This window comes from Neltuma alba, unplaced genomic scaffold, assembly GCF_004799145.2.
Source record: "Neltuma alba isolate B1F8T4 unplaced genomic scaffold, ASM479914v2 tig00013459_pilon, whole genome shotgun sequence".
In the NCBI taxonomy this organism is placed as follows: Eukaryota; Viridiplantae; Streptophyta; class Magnoliopsida; order Fabales; family Fabaceae; genus Neltuma; species Neltuma alba.
Window position 1 is genome coordinate 399,813 of NW_021637695.1, and position 16,821 is coordinate 416,633.

The 16,821-nt window shown below is 33.3% G+C and overlaps 1 protein-coding gene across 1 annotated transcript; it reads left to right on the forward strand.

The window, feature by feature from the left end:
- The first annotated feature begins 955 nt into the window (after positions 1–955).
- On the forward strand, positions 956–7,073 carry LOC114737495 (signal peptide peptidase). Its single transcript, XM_028925426.1, has 12 exons — positions 956–1,140; positions 1,249–1,366; positions 1,961–2,076; positions 2,181–2,332; positions 2,426–2,511; positions 3,166–3,293; positions 3,597–3,647; positions 4,086–4,172; positions 4,326–4,395; positions 5,538–5,674; positions 5,866–5,943; positions 6,740–7,073. Exons 2-12 carry the CDS (start codon positions 1,327–1,329, stop codon positions 6,821–6,823), a joined length of 1,029 nt encoding a protein of 342 aa, XP_028781259.1. The 5' UTR covers positions 956–1,140; positions 1,249–1,326; the 3' UTR covers positions 6,824–7,073.
- The last annotated feature ends 9,748 nt before the right edge of the window (positions 7,074–16,821 follow it).

Below are 16,821 nucleotides of genomic sequence, written 5' to 3' on the forward strand. Positions count from 1 at the left end.
CAATTGTTTTATAAGAACATAAAATTGTTAATTTAAAATTAAAATGTATTAATTGTAAAACAAAATGTGTTAATTTAAATTATCTTTTAGTTTTTAACGAAAGAGGTATTAGAATCCTTCTTTAAATCATATGAATTTATTAGGAATTTGATCAATTTAGTAACTTATTTGAGTTACTCAACTATTTTCGAAGAAGTTTTCCTTTTAAAAATGCAAGAATCATGAACAATTATTCATTATATTTATGAAAAAATCATAAAAAAAGATATCAAAAATTAAAAAATTACACACAAGGACCCGTTCGTAAAATTGTTGTTAAAACCCATGCCGTTATTGTTAAAATATATACTAATATTGTAATGGGTACCTATTTATAATGTTTGTATTTTAGTGGTCTTTTTGTGATGTTTCCTATATTTATTATAAGGGTGAAAATTACCACATCTGGCTCTGGGTTGGGAAAAAGGAAAATTACTACATTCGAGATTGAGAATTTGGAATTCCATGCCGGGGAAAGAAATCGCACGGTGATCTCGCTCAAGACTCGAGTCAAGACCAGGGAAGAGGAAGGAGGTATTTCTCAGATCCGACCTGGACATTCCTGAGCGTATGATTGGCCAGCACACATCAAACCCCGGGTCGAGCAATAGCGGCGAAATGCAAAATCATCCTCGCGTGACGTGTCCAAGAACGCTTGAAGCGCGTATATTCGGAGATTATTACCCCAAAATCCCTCGATTCATGACAAATCAATTTGGTTTCTCACTGTAACGGGCAAACGAAAACACGACACGTGTCCATGAACAGCGCCTTTCTCTTTTACGCTCTGTTTGGTAGATGGGAATTGAACCTTGGGAAACGGAAACCGAATTCGAAGCCATGTTCTAGGCTGTTTGGTATCGTCGCAGCTCTAAATATCCAAATGAATGAATTTGTCCTACATATAGGGGTGCTACGTCGGTGATTAACCGCGGCCTCTCTGGGTTGGGTGAAATTTCAGTTTAAACCCTAACCCTTCAAATTTGTCAGAATCGTAATTTCGCTGTCGGCCTTCCGATTTGCGATCACAACGGACGTGATTTTCTTGAGGAATCGGGCGTTGCGGTCAATTGCCCCTGCGATTTTCTTCTGCGGGAGGAGGTTTAGTCTATGAGAGATCAAAATTCCCTATATTATTCGTGACACCTCACATTGAATTTATCTACAGTCTTTACTGACTTTGGTAGTTCGTACTGTTTTGGGTCGCAGGGAAGGCCGCATTCAGAAGTTTTGGGTTTAGTAGATCCAGGATTTACTCCAGTCTTTGACGTCTTTAGAGGGTTAACGATGAGAAGCACGGAGCGAATTGCGAATTTAGCCTTGGCTGGTCAGTTACCCCGGATCTTTTGGTCAATTTTTTCCCATCATCCTACCTATGCTGTTTAGTAGATTTATGTAATTTCATCGGCGGCTTTTCGGTTGAAGTTGTTCATTTTGCACTGACCCTCCTGGCCAACGATGGTGAAGTTGGAATTTTTGTTGATCCTTTCACTTTCTTTCTTTTATCGCTTAAAATAATTAGAAGTGAACGATTTGCACCCTGATCTGGTGGTGCCCATATATGCCATTTACTTGTAATTCGACATGCAGCATCGCAGGATATATTTGTGCAATTGTTTATTGGCTAATTTCGTTTTCTTTTGCCCTCAAATTGACGGAGGGCAGAAAACTTGATTCCATAACGTATATCGACGGTGCCATTATGTCACTTGTGTATCGTAGTTTTCATATTTTATGGATGTAACCTTATATTTGGCCAGTTGTGGTATGTCCTCGTGGGCCTTCCTCGGGGAAAAGCAATGTGTTATGGACATGTTGAAGGGCTGTATTTGATGATTGCAATGTATTAGTGAGGCGATGAGCAGGCTTATTGCTGTTCCTTGACCATTAATTGTTGACTGGACGTTATCCGTCTTGGCAGGTCTGACATTGGCACCGCTTGTTGTGAAAGTGGATCCAAATTTAAATGTTATTTTGACAGCATGCCTCACTGTGTTTGTGGGCTGTTACCGATCTGTCAAACCGACTCCACCTTCAGTAAGTAACAGACTTTATCCTCATTATATCTTCTCATCTTTGTTTTGATATTGCCATGGTTCTACACCTGAATTTGTGAAATGATGTCGCTTTCACTTATGCAGGAGACAATGTCGAATGAACATGCCATGCGATTTCCCTTTGTTGGGAGTGCAATGTTGCTATCACTTTTCTTGCTATTCAAGTTTCTATCAAAGGACTTGGTGAATGCTGTATTGACATGCTACTTCTTTGTACTGGGGATTGTTGCTCTTTCGTATGTATTTTATTTGGCCTCAACACGTCGTTTTAATCAGCTGATGCATATTATCTCTTATTGGGTCTCACGCTTTTCATCCTCTTTATGCAGGGCAACATTATTACCATCTATAAAGCGTTTTTTGCCAAAGCATTGGAATGAGGATGCTATTGTCTGGCATTTTCCATATTTTCGCTGTATGTGAAAAGCTTGTCACCTTGATCATATTGCTGAGAATCTTTTCCTTTTAATGAACAGGGGAATGAGAATTCTATGTTTATGTTTTGCATGAAACAGTTAGATAATCGATGATGTCATCTTAAGCTGTTGCAAGTTTTGTTTATTGCTACTTCATTTCAGCTTCTTGCCATGAATTATGGATGTTCCTAACCTTGAGTGTTCATTGTATCCGTGTGTGGACATAGTCGTGGATGAATGATTGCTGTTTAGATATACTTGCAGAAGGAATGAATTTTTTGGTTTCTTCCTAGCTAATTGCCAATATAATATCACGCTTTAATTTGAATAACTGAATTTATTTGAAAAGTAGTCAGAGGCAAGCACTTTTGCATTGAAAGACTGTGAAGTAGAGACTTTATTTTTCAATTTGTTATTGTATATATAACTGGCGTCTAAATTTTAATAGAGACCGCCGGACCTGTGTCTGCAGATTAACTAATTCGTTTGCCAACAAGGTTGTTAACACTCTCTTTCGTTGTTAAAAGAATCTTCCATTTTTCAGTGTACTTTTTGGCGCCTTATTGCTTTTGGCAGTTTGACTTTGAGCTAGTCGGCTTTAACTGGCTTGTATTATGCAGAATGATATTTATCCTCACACCTTTCTATCACAGCTTTGGAGATTGAGTTTACAAGGTCACAGATGGTTGCTGCAGTCCCCGGGACCTTTTTCTGTGCATGGTATGCTTTGAGGAAGCATTGGCTGGCAAATAATATATTAGGTCTGGCCTTCTGTATTCAGGTTTGCCACTTAAACTTTATATATGATAGAATTTTTTACTTTAACTTTATTTTTCTGGGTGCCATTTCATTGATGCCACGCATCATTTACCAAATGTGCTCAAAATTATCTTATTCTTCCCGGATACTTCACTGCATTATAATTGTGGTGGTATGCTGTGTAAAATCTGTTCTTGGAAAAGAATAACGAACTGTTTTACTATTTTATTGGTTATGATGTGAAATGTTTTGTGTTTATATTGTGATTATGCAGACTGTAGCAAACTGTTGAATGAATCAATAAATCCATTCTTAATATTTGCAGGGAATTGAAATGCTTTCTCTTGGGTCTTTCAAAACTGGTGCTATCCTCTTAGTAAGTTCTTCTGTTCTGACTTTGTTTGGTGATGGTGCTTGAAGGTTTATATGCATAAATATATATGTATGTATGGTAATTGCTGGATGAAACACGGGCACGCCGGACTATGTTTTATTCATCTAAGAAACTATCGTTGCTGGCGGGCTGGGTCATATTCTTTTATCCAAGTTAAGTTTTAGTCAATTTTATTAAAAAAAATAAAATAGATGAAAAGACAAATATTTATCAGTCAGGCGGTCTTTCTCCCCTACATGTCTTCTCATTTCTTTTGACTTTTGTGTTCACTGTAGGGATCATAGGTTTCTTTGAATTCAAATGATACTTTTCATGCCACCCCGTCTAGTTTGGTTTTTGTTGCCAACTGCTAATTATGCAATTCAACTTGTCACTCGTTACTCTTTGTTGATATGGTCTTTTTTCACTAATCATTTGCAGGCTGGACTGTTCGTATATGACATTTTTTGGGTTTTCTTCACTCCAGTTATGGTTAGCGTTGCGAAATCATTTGATGCTCCAATAAAGGTTAGAATCTTAGCTAAATGAAAATGTGAGGCTTGTGTATTTCCATTCTGGGATGTGAATATTCACACTGCACATACTTCGATCATTGGAAATAAATAATCTGGTGGCTATATAGTTTTTTTCAGTATATTAATTACTCAAATTGATTCGCAGCTTTTGTTTCCAACATCGGATTCTGCAAGACCGTTTTCAATGCTTGGACTTGGTGATATTGTTATTCCTGGTAGGCTGAATCCTTTATTTCAATTTTTTTTTTTTTTTTGGTCACCCTGCTCCTGACCAGAAGTCTCTAACCCAATGTCAATCTAGAAGAGACCATTTTTGAGATGGTCCCGTGCATCTGACTTTTTTCCATTTATATAACCCTGAGAAGTTAAGCTTCATGACTGACAGCATTTAATCCGGAATAATTCATTTTTTTACTGTTAAAAAATTCTTGATCACCGTATAAATTGCTCAAGAGGGGTCGTTTCTTTTGTTAAGTTAAGCTGGAGAGGCATGTTCACTCTGGTCGTAATGTATTTCTTGGTTGTTGTCACCATTTTTGACTATATGTTTAATCTGTCAACAAATTTTTTTTTTTAATGATTATTGTTCTGCTTTTTCATTGAATTTTATTGATAGAACCCAAGCACAATAGTAGATATCCAACCCTGAATTGATATTAAATATATTACTCTTCTCCCCAAAGGAAAAGAAGCTTGTTACTGTACTAGAACTCAATAGATGATATATTCCGCCAGATACAAAAGAAAGTGCACCCAATACATTCAAACACACTGAAACAGAACGAGAAAATGATGAAGAAAGAAGATGTTCCTCCATCGCCAACCTGACATTCGAGAGGCCAGAACTCTCCTCACCATTCAATTTCCAAAAGACAGAACTCAACTCTTTCTGGACGAAAAAGAAGATTTTGTCGACCCAGCAAGTTGCAAGAGACTAAACATACCCCTAACTGCACCTACTCCCTACTCATATGCCACTTCTTTCCCTCACAGCCGGGAACCTTGGGTTGAATTCTCTTATCCACTGGAATTTCTCTTTCCTACACCGTTTTCCTTCCCATAAATTCTGTTATGTGCCCCAGGAAATTATTTGTAAATCTGCTCTGAATCCTCATCTCCATCAGTTAACCTCTCGTCCGTATCACCAAAATAGATTAAGCTGCTTGATTAGGATTATCACAAGCTTATACTGTTCATCTTTCTTGTTTTCTGTTAGATGTGGGCTTTTATTCTCCAGTATTCCTTCCCCCATTTACCGTATTTCTAGAATTTCAAGTCTTGAAGTCCTCAGGCATTTCCAGATTTGAAGCACTTCCTTGCAACCTCACCTTGGCTTTCATCATACTTTTCTCTTCAGGGATTTTTGTAGCACTGGCCTTGAGGTTTGACGTGTCTAGAGGAAAACAGCCACAGTATTTCAAGAGTGCTTTTGTGGGATACACTCTTGGTTTGGTGCTTACAATTATTGTAATGAACTGGTTTCAGGCTGCCCAGGTAACCAATCTCCCCCCCCCCCGGCGGGGGAAGGCTATTTTATGCTTTTTCTGTTAATGTATTTGGGGAGACAGAAGTGTGTTGTTAAATTAGCTACTATTTATATGGCCGGCTGAGTGCATGAAATATCATGCAAATCCTGTTAAGGCAAATTGTCGCTGTTGACATTTTCTCTTGCACTGTCATTTCAGCCGGCTCTTTTGTATATTGTTCCGGCCGTAATTGGATGTTTGGCTGCTCATTGCATATGGAATGGCGATGTCAAACAGGTTTCTTTCACACTCTTATATTGCCTGTTGTCTCTTATCAAAAAATTTTTGGCCAATCTTCTCTTATCAATTTTAGTGTCGTCTTTTTGTTGCATCTACTATATTTGAGTCATTACATGATGTTTGCTTTGTATTACCCCCTTATAAATAGAATACTGAGGGACCATCTGATTACCGAAACCACTACCAAGAAAGTATGTATTTACATATCAAGGCTACGACGCTTTATATATGCTTATATTTTTCATACAATAACGTTTTCAATTTAGCAAAGAATGTAACCCAGAGAGTTTTCAACGTTGCTACGGAAAAAGTGAGTGTATTGCTTTAGACTGGCTTTGTTAAAACTAGCTTGCTCCATTCAAGGGATATCTTGCCTGTTTTGATGACTTCCAATAAGTCCAACTTATTAAGCGCTCTACATCCTGTAATTTGGGAATAACATGACTTTGGGGCATGGCTTGGAAGTTTATAGGGATGCGATAGTGTCAGATTTATCTGCGCCTGCTAAGTATGGCTTTGCTCAAGTGTTTAGGCTGTGATAGGTAGAAACTAGAGAGAAGGCATCATTTTTCACTCCACGGACATTGAAATGTGTAATATCTATTATATCCTCGTGGTTATTACTCGGGAAAAAAAAATATTTTTTTATTGTTAATTTTTATCTAGGAACACGTATAACATTTCACATTTTTAAAAATTACAATTTTTTTCATCCTACTTTTCCCCCATTCTATTTCATTCTACATGCCAAATGAGTGTCCTAGTTTCCTAAGATTCTTTTATAAAAATGCAGTTACTGGAGTTTGATGAGTCGAAGGCTGCTGCCCATTCATCTCAAGAAGAAAGTGATGTTAAAGCTAGCAAGAAGGTTGAATGAAGTATGGGCGCATTCGATATTTGTACTCCTCAAGTAAAAGGGAACATGGAAAAAATCAGGAAACTGTTATCTCAATTGTCTTAAAAGCTAACTTATTCATCATGACGTGTAATAGATTTTGTGATTGAGAAAGGAATTAAATTGCTTCAGTTTTGCTTGCTGCTTCCCTGTTCTAATGGCCGTTTTGGATGGTCATGGCAAACCGTCGAAGGATCTTCATGCACTAATTATATGTTGGTATATTATTAAACAAGCAGGTGGTCGGAAATTTTTCCTGCCCTTTTCCTTCCCCTTCCCATTCCTTGGATTTCATCAAAATAAATTCTGTTGGCCAAATGGGCCCCCCATTATGCTGGGAAAAGAAATCTACTGCTATCTGGCTCAAGGCCAGGGAAGCGGACGATATTTCTGAAATCCGACCCGGACATTCCTGGGTGTCTGATTGGCCAGCACACTTCAAAACCCCCCGAGTCGGTTGGGAGCGGCGAAATCCATAATCAACTCTCGTAGTGCGTAGACTCGGAGATTATTACCCAAAATCCATCGATTCGTGACCCAACAATTTGGTCTGTCGGTGTAACGGGCAAGCGAACACATGACACATGTCCAAAGCTGCGCCTTTCTCTTTTATGGTGTGTTGGATAGATGGGAATTAAAACCTGGGAAACGGAAACTGGATTGGATTCCTTATTCTTGGCTGTTTGGCGTCCATGGATTCACTTCCTTATACTTTCCATTTCCACCAAATGGCCGTGCTCCTGTGAATTGTCACTCTATCATTGACAGTCAACAAAGTGAGTCTTAACAGACATTTTTCTGAAATACTACCTTTTGTCTTAATTATAAGATTTTTTTTTTGTACTACTTCCGGTCTTATTTATAAGAACTAGTTGACTAATTTGAGGAGATCAAGGAAAGAAGTTAAGTTAGTTATTTGTAATAAATGTGTTATATTTTCTAAAATATCCTTACTAATCAAGCATATTAGTTAGAATTATTATTATTAGAGGGACTATCTTGAAAAAAAATACATAAATATGAAAGAAAAAGTGAATTTGGGTTTTATATTAAAAACTGGAGATAGTAGTTTACAAACAAGATCTTATAAATAGGATTGGAGGTAGTATTAAAATTAATCCTTTCATTAATAAGCAAATTGGCAGTTCATCCCGTCGTTGGACCGTGGTTTATTTGGGTCGGGTGAGATTTAAGTTTAGTTAAAATATTTTTTTAGTCTTTTAATTTGGTACAAAATTTTAGTTTAGTCTTTTAATTTTAAAAAAATATATTTTTAATTCCTTAACCCTAAATTTGAGAATATGGATTTGAGAATGTTTTGTCAATATTCAAAATCTCAATATCATTGTTTATTCTTGACAAATTTAGGGTTAAAAAATCATAAATATACTATTTAAAATTTAAAAAACTAAATTAAAAGACTAAAAAGTATTTTTTAGTCTTTAAATTCTAACCCGGTGAATTTGTCAGAATCGACGTGATTTTTTTTCAATGGCTCCTGCAGTTTTCTTCTGCGAGAGAGTCCATGAGAAATCAAAATGCACTATATTATTCGTGACAACTCATTGAATTTATTTGCAATCCTTATTGACCTTTGTATTCGGCACTATTTCGGGTCACAGGGGAGGCCACATTCAGAAGATTTTGCCATTTTTGTCAATTTTAGTGTCGTCTTTTTGTTGCATCTAATATATTTTCAGTCATTACATAATGGTTGTTTTGTACTGCCCCCTTGTAAATAGAATACTGAGGGACCATCTGATTTCCGAAACCACTTACAATAAAATATGTATTTACCTATTAAGGCTACGACGTTTTGTATATGCCTATATTTTTTATACAATAACGTTTTCAATTTAACAAAGAATGTAACCCAGAGAGTTTTCAAGAAGAAAGTGACTTTAGAGTTGGCAAGAAGGTTGAATGAAGTTGAGGCGCTTATCCTTCCCAAGTAAAAGGGAACAAGGGAAAAAAAAGAATCTGCTATCTCAATCGTCTTAAAAGCTAACTTATTCATCATGACGCGTAATAGATTTTGTGATGAGAAAGGAATGAACGTTGCTTCAGTTTAGCATGTCGCTTCCCTGTTCTAATGGCCGTTATCCTTATCGATGTTCATAGCAAACCGTCGAAGGATTTTCATCCACTACTTACATGTTGGTATATTATCACCGAACAGAAGTTGCGTGTATTTCTTGAGGGTAAAGGTCGCGTGCCTGGCTTCCATGGCGTGACTTGTAAGGCTCCTGCCATTGTTCAGCTGGTGGTGCATGTCTTGTTATTAGAGAGTGACAGCGACAGCGAGTTCCTTATAAGGAAGCTGTGGTTGTTTCTTATCCTGTTAACTCGTACTCAGGAAAACGGCGGCAAATTCAAGAACGGCCTCAGACAGGATGGTGACTGTACAGGAAATTGTGGGGAGTGATTTGTGACTCACTTTTTTTTTTTTACACTAAAGCATAAATATCTTTCTATTAGAAGCAATCCTATTCGAGACACTATCGAATACTAAATGTAGGCACCTCTCTCAGTGAGAATTTGGATCTTGATTCGTTATATCATGAGAGACTAATCTTTTCTACTATATCTAACCCCGTAACTCACTTTTAAGTAGATGACTATTCAAAGGGATGAAGTCTTAAAGCATGGCGAAGCAAAAGAATGGACAACTCTCCATTCCTTGACCTGTTTGCCAGTTTGGGAAGTCCTAGTATTTTGCGAGACCAAGCCCAATAGAAGCGCTGGCTGTTCGACTTCTTGGGCCAGTAGGATGGCTGATTGCGGCTTTGGGGATTTTTTGGTGCCGCTGTTCTTTGTTTGAACTTGGCCTTTTTCCTTTTGGCTATTTGCTTGTGTTTTTTATTATAACAAAGAATATCGGATGCATTAAGCAGCCGGCGGATTATGACACGCACTAAATACACTTTCTCTTTCTGGGACCTGAATCTGTGTTGGTGGATTGTTGCGTCGGATAGGGTGAAACAACAAATGTTAATTTTAGGCACACAACACGTAAGGAATCCTTGTCCCATTACAAAAATGAGTAGTCAATTGTGCGCGTGGATCCGCGTTTTTTTTTTTCCCCCCGTTGCAACAAATTTAACTTTGTTGGTATCCAAATGAATAGTCAATTGTATTCTTGGCAACTAATGCCTGCTCCGCTGTGTTTTTTTTTTAACATAATTATATAAAGACCTGCACAGACATTAGATGGGTGCATGCTGCAGAATAACGCGATAAGGAGCTCATATTTTTGTCTTGCAATATATTTATGTTCACTATTTAAATTTGTAGTGTATTATAAAAGTTTGAGCTTCTGATCTTTTACCCACACCCGATCCTACCTTAATTAACCTGAAGCGGTTGTGGGATTTTCATTTAAATTTTTTTTATATTTAATGTGGATAAAATGAGATATTCTTACCGAGTTGACCTATTGATTATATTCTAAAAATATAAAAAAGTGGATTTATAAAAACAAAATATTTTTTTTGAGAATATAAACATGTGCTGTTAAGTCCAGACCCTAGAGAATCGGCCTCAGAGGACGCAGGGGCGTATAGGTTATCAACTACTGTAGATATGAAACGCGACTACACAGTGCATGGGAGAAGCATCCAAGTACATGTGTCCAAGAGAGCGGAGACAGAACTCAGAAGAGTGGTGGATGCATTGATGCAAGCAATGAAGTGGGACCCACAAAGCAATGCCGAAAAGTCAGTGCGTTTGTCAGAGCCACCACCAGCGGGCCCGCCTGGTCCCTCCCTCCTCCACGTGATTTTTTTTGTGGGTTTTGCCTTTTTTTTAAAAAAAAGTCGCGGGTTTCACTTTATGCACCTTTCCACGCCTTCCTTTTCCATCCCCCCGATTCAATGCTCTTTTTTTTTTCCCATACTCTTCAAAATTTAATATTTACATTTTTATTTTTTAATAATATATTTATTTTTGAAAATATCAGTTGTCAAACTTTTTTATTTAAAATTTTTATCTATTAAAATTAAAATACAAAAAATAGGAGATGCGTTGAGAAGATTGGATCTCGATAGTCGGTACTTCATCCCCAGCTTTGTTACAACCAATTATGAATTGATCCGTTTTTAGTCCTGCCATGTGCTGCTCCCCTGACGCATGATTGAAATTCAATCTATCCACCTAACTCCATAAATCACCATGTCTGATTGCACGGGAAATTTAAATAAATTAAAAAAAAATATTAATTTAGTTATTTATAATAAATATATATTATTATTTTTTAAAATATTCTTAATAATTAAATATATTAGTTAGAACTATTATTTAATAAAATTTTAATACTTGTAATTATTATAAGAATTATTTTAAAAAAATAAACAAATATGATAGAAAAATTAGATTAAAATTTTTTATTTACAACCAAATTGAATATAAACTAACTCTAATATTAAGGATGGAAGGTAGTATAAGTTTTAAATAACTGATTTAATAATAAAAAATTAGTTAAAATTAATTAAAAATAAAAATATATTTTTATTTTTAAATATATCCATATAATAAATAAACATATGATGAACAATAATATATGAAAAAAAATGTAATAAGAGAGAATAAGGCAAGAAAAGAAAATAAATAATTAAAAACAAAATAAAAGTTATTAAATATAAGACAAATTTAAATTGGAGCTTATAAAATAAATTATATACTTTTCTAAATTTAAAATTTATAAATAGCATGGGAAGGAGTATTATTTAAAATAAACATTAACGGAATATACATAATGTAATTTTTTTTTGGGGGGGCTAAACATACATAATGTAATTTATGAGTAATTTGAGTCACAGTTGTGTTTTCTCTCGGGCGTAAAAGTTTAGAGAGACGCGGTGCGAGAGGGTTGATAGCTGTGGATGGATCGATGTGGATTGGTGCTTTACACAGCCTGGACGGAAGCATCGAAAAATGCGGGCAGGGCCCATGTCTTGTCGCGGTTCAACCTTTGATCCTCCTTTTCCGTCTTTTTTTTTTTACACCTTTAACGGTTTATGAAAAAATGTTAAAAATATTTAGTACACATGGAAACCATTAAAATTAAATTTTAATATAGTTTTTAATTTATTATTTATTTATTTTTGTAATCTAATATTTTAATACTCTCTCCGTTCCTTATTATAAGAGACGAATAACCGAATTACGTTGATTAAAAAAACAGTTAAAATTAGTTAAGAATAATCAATGTATAAAATGTATAATTTTTCCCCAAAAATGCCCTCATTAATAAGGAGAGAGAGCATGAGAGAGAATAATTAAATTATTAAAAGAAAGAGAAGTAGGAGGGAGAGAGTGTGTGAGTTGGAGACAATAAATATGGGTAAAATATGAAATCAACAAAAAAAAAGTAGAGACAACTTTTAAGTATCTCTTATATATACGAACATGTCATAAGTATCAAATGTCTCTTATAATAGCAGAGGGAGTAATAGTTTTAAAAAGATTTAAATCTGAACCATTAAAACATTAATTTAATGGTTAAAAAAAAAAGAGAGAGAAGGGAAGAGGATGGAAAGAGAAGATGGAAAGTTCCGAACTGGTTTTTTGTCGTCCTTGAATGGTTATTGGTTTTTAAAGCTAGTTTTCCAACTGTAATTTACGAAAGCAGTGAATGAATTTTATCTCTGCTTGTGTAAGTATTATTTGGAATCTTTAGAATAAAAACAAATTTTATACTTAATTTGATTCTGAATATAAAATTTTAATTAATTTTATTTTTTATATTTATTTTTTTAAAACATTTTTAGTAGTTGCAAATATTAAATATTTTATCAAATAATAATTATAGTTAATATACATTATTAGTAAAGATATTTTAAAGAATATAACACATATTTATTATAAACAACTAATTTAACTAATTTTTTTAATCTATTCTAATTAGTCAACTGATTATTATATCAAATACTGAAAATTATATTTTTATTAAGTGTTTATGTTAAACACTTCCATGCGTTAATTTAACTACAGTACTCCCTTCATTCCATTTTATAAGGAACAACCACCATCTCCTTTTTGCCTGTAAATATAAGAAATATTTACAAGTTGGCTCAAATTTTTATAGCAAATTTTCTATTTTGTTCTCATTAATTAGTTATTTTAATACTCAATATATTTATTATCTCATTTTTCAAACTATCATCTTTCTGTCACATATTCTCTCTCTTTCATAATTCTCTTTATTTTAATAATTTTCTTATTCTCTCTCTTATACTCTCTCTCACACTGTAAATAAGGATATTTTAGTTAAAAAAATTCTAATTTTTATATATTTATTGTTTTAAAGTAATTTTAACTTTTTTTTTCATGATGAGATCCAATATTACTTCTAAGAGACTGGGGGAGCAAAGATAACAAGTAAGGTGTAATGAAAACAACATTGATGACACGTGTATCTTATTTACCTTAGTAATGGAAGCAGTAAATGCTGAGAGCTGGTTCATTTATTACTATGCTACTCCATTTCTTATTATAGGATTTTTTTAATTAAATTATATGATTTAAGAAAACAGTTAAAATTAGTTTAAAGTGATTCATATATAGTAAATATAATTTTTTTTCAAATATATCCTTATATATAAATGGATAAATATGAAAGAGTAATAGTGAGATAAATGAAAAAAGAGAATGTATTAAAGACATTATATTATGAGCAAAACAGGTAATGTTGCATTAAATGCTTAGACAAACTCAAAGAGAATCTTATAAAAAGAGACAAATCCATTTAAAAAATTAGATCTTATAATAAGGGACGGAGAGAATACTATCTTTTTTACTTAATATTATTCCCGATCTTAATTATAAGATCTTGTCCGTAATATATAAATGAGGTCTTATAATTAAAAACGGATGTGGTATAAAAGTTAGTTTGAATTTTAAATCAATTTTAAATATAAAACCTCCAATTCATTCTGTTTTTCATATTTATTTATTTATTTAAAATAATCACCGTAATTGCATATGCTAAAGATTTCATCAAATGATAGTTATAACTAATATGCATAATTAATAAGGGTATTCTAGAAAAGACAATACCTAATTATTACAAATAACTAACTTAACCTATTTTATTAATTTATTCAAATTAGTTAACTAGTTTTTATATTAAGAATTAAAATAAGTATTTCTTTGTTCTGTGTTTTTTTTCCTTCCCCATGTGAACGGCAGACCATTGGTTTCAATTAAAAAAAAATGGACGTTAGTTTTTTTTAACCAGCAATCGACGTTAGTTATTGCCTTTCATGCTTGCTCATTCCATTTCCACAAGATTAAGACACCATGAAAATAAAAATGACACGTAGGTTGTAATGTATATATAATGTCGATAGTGCATGTCTGTCTTTTCACTCAGCCTTCAAATGACTCTTACTAATCAGTTCCCCTCCCTTTTGTATGGGGGCCATGGATGGAGACAACATATAGTTTGCTTATCTCTGTATTTATTTGCTTTGTTTTTTCCTCATTATATATCACGTGAACGATTGACCTTCAGTTTCATTCAAAGACAAATCCATCCACACCGTTTATTTATATAAAAACTAAACTATAATTTTAAAATATATCAAACAAACATATAAAAAAATTTTGTTTTATCTTACATAAAAATACTTATTAAAAAAATTTTATTATACCAAACCCCAATATAACTTTCTACGGCTAGCTGAAGGGGAAAAAAATCCACTTTCTATAAGATTAAGGAGGTGTTTAGACGAAAATAAAACTATAATTTTAAAAAGAATTTTATAGTATTGATGATATACATGTATATGTGTCTTCTTATTCAGCCTTGAAATGACTTTGATCAACTCCATATCTTTTTTGTGCGGAGGAAGTAATCAATGAGAGTTGAGAGATGCTTTTGCTTATATATCTTGTACTCTTTTAATTTTTAATATAAGATATATTTAACTAATTTGATTTAATTAAAGAAATTAGGTGAGCTAGTTAATTATAAGAAATATGACATGTTTTTTTTAAAGCATCATAATCATTTTCCTTAATATTTTTTATCCCTCTTATACTTGATTATAGTTGAGAGAGTATCCATATGACTAATTTATAAAAAAAATGATAATTATGATAAATGAATTTTATATTTAGAATCAAAATTAACTCAATAATTAAGTCCTATATTAAGAATCGGAGGAATATTTATTTGTTCTGTTTTCTTCCCATGTTAATAATACCCTTCAATTTCCATCCGAAAATAAAAAATGAAAAATCCGCACCAGCCATGGTCATTCGCCCTACTTATGCAGGGTTATTAATACCCTTTCTATGTTTTTAATGCAAAAAATGATTAAAAATTTAATTTAGTTATAAATATAATATTTATCTTATTATTAAATATAAGTTTTTTTGAGCAATTAAAAGATTTTAAGCTTATTATGAGTTTCAAAAATAAAATAAAATAAAATAAATCTTTATATTTACGAACAAAATAAAGGCAGCTTTACTGTGCCTAGTTGTTTGTTTTTCTTGCAAAAAAGGGCAACTTTTCTCGTGTCGATGTCCTGTTGGAAATTTGTAGATGTCTTTTTTTGGGGGCAAAAAAGAGTATAAGAAACACCCGTTAATATGAGATTCCAAAACCAAGTCTTACCAACAACAAGCCAACAAAACTAATAAGTTCTGCGTTCCAACATAGCTTTGTTATGCAAAATCAGATAAAATTATTTGAAGGCAGGATCTAAAATTGCACTTCATCAAGTTTCTTGTAACTTTTAAATTTACTCGTATCGAAAAATCTAAAACACTACGGGAGTGTTTGGATAGAAACCAAACCATAGTTTCAGAAGTGCTTTTACGGATTACGAAGTAAATATGTGGAGGAGATTATCTCGTTTTACGGAAAAATACTTCTGAAACCACAGTTTTGGAGCACCCAAACAGACCCGAATTATAAGAATCAACGTAAGATTTTTTTTTTTTTTTGGGCTCAAATTGTTATCCATCCCTTGACTTTTCCACATACACAAACCCATGCAAATCAAAGACACAGCCTTTGACATCACTTGAAACGTCATTCTCCCCGTCGCTCGTACTAATTAAGCTGCCATAACTGCTGTGTTTTGTCCCAGTCATACTAATTGCAACGTTGACGACTTTTCAAATATTTAGTAGACATCTGTGATGTTTCATCTCACCCAAAAGCCTAAAGATTTGGAATGGCATACGATAGCCACACAAGCTTTTTCCTTCAATATTTAATAATGTTCCGCGTGAATACCGCCTTTATTCTAAGAAAAAATATTAAAAATATTATAAATTTAAAAAAATTACAAAAATGTGTTGTTGTTTCTAAATCTAGTGTTATTATTTGCAAGTTGCCGTTGCTAAAACTTATTAAAATATTGTTATCAATTTAGTGATCTAAAGCCTATTCTTATTATAACTTGATACCTGTTATTATTTTTTAATCAATGCTCTAAACTCGTTTTACCCCATATTTTTGCATTCTAATATTCTGAATATTAAAGGGGCAATTACAATCAAATCTCACAGAAGAGAAGTAATTACCAAAAGATTCTAATAACAGTTTTAATAGCTTATAATAACAAGTCTCATAGTGAGAATAACAATCTTTAGAATTTATTTTTTAATTGTTTTTCTTGTTTAGGATCTCATTGTAATTCTCCTAATATTAAACGTATTATGCTCTTCTATTGCGGATATATAATATAATGTTATAAAAAATATTTTAAAGATATTAAATCAGGTGTATTATAATTTATTTAAATTAATTTAAGTAGTTCTCAAGCTAGAATTGAAAGGGGATAATAGGAAAAGTTTTGACAGGACAACCTGCCATTTTCACCGGGACACACCATCGTTAACTATCTCCACGTGTAAATCATCATGGTTTCTGTGTTATTACCGAGCGATTAAGCTAATTAAAATTTTGTTATTCAAATTAAAGCAATTAAAATTATGTAGCGTGGTGAACAAAATTTCTCTAT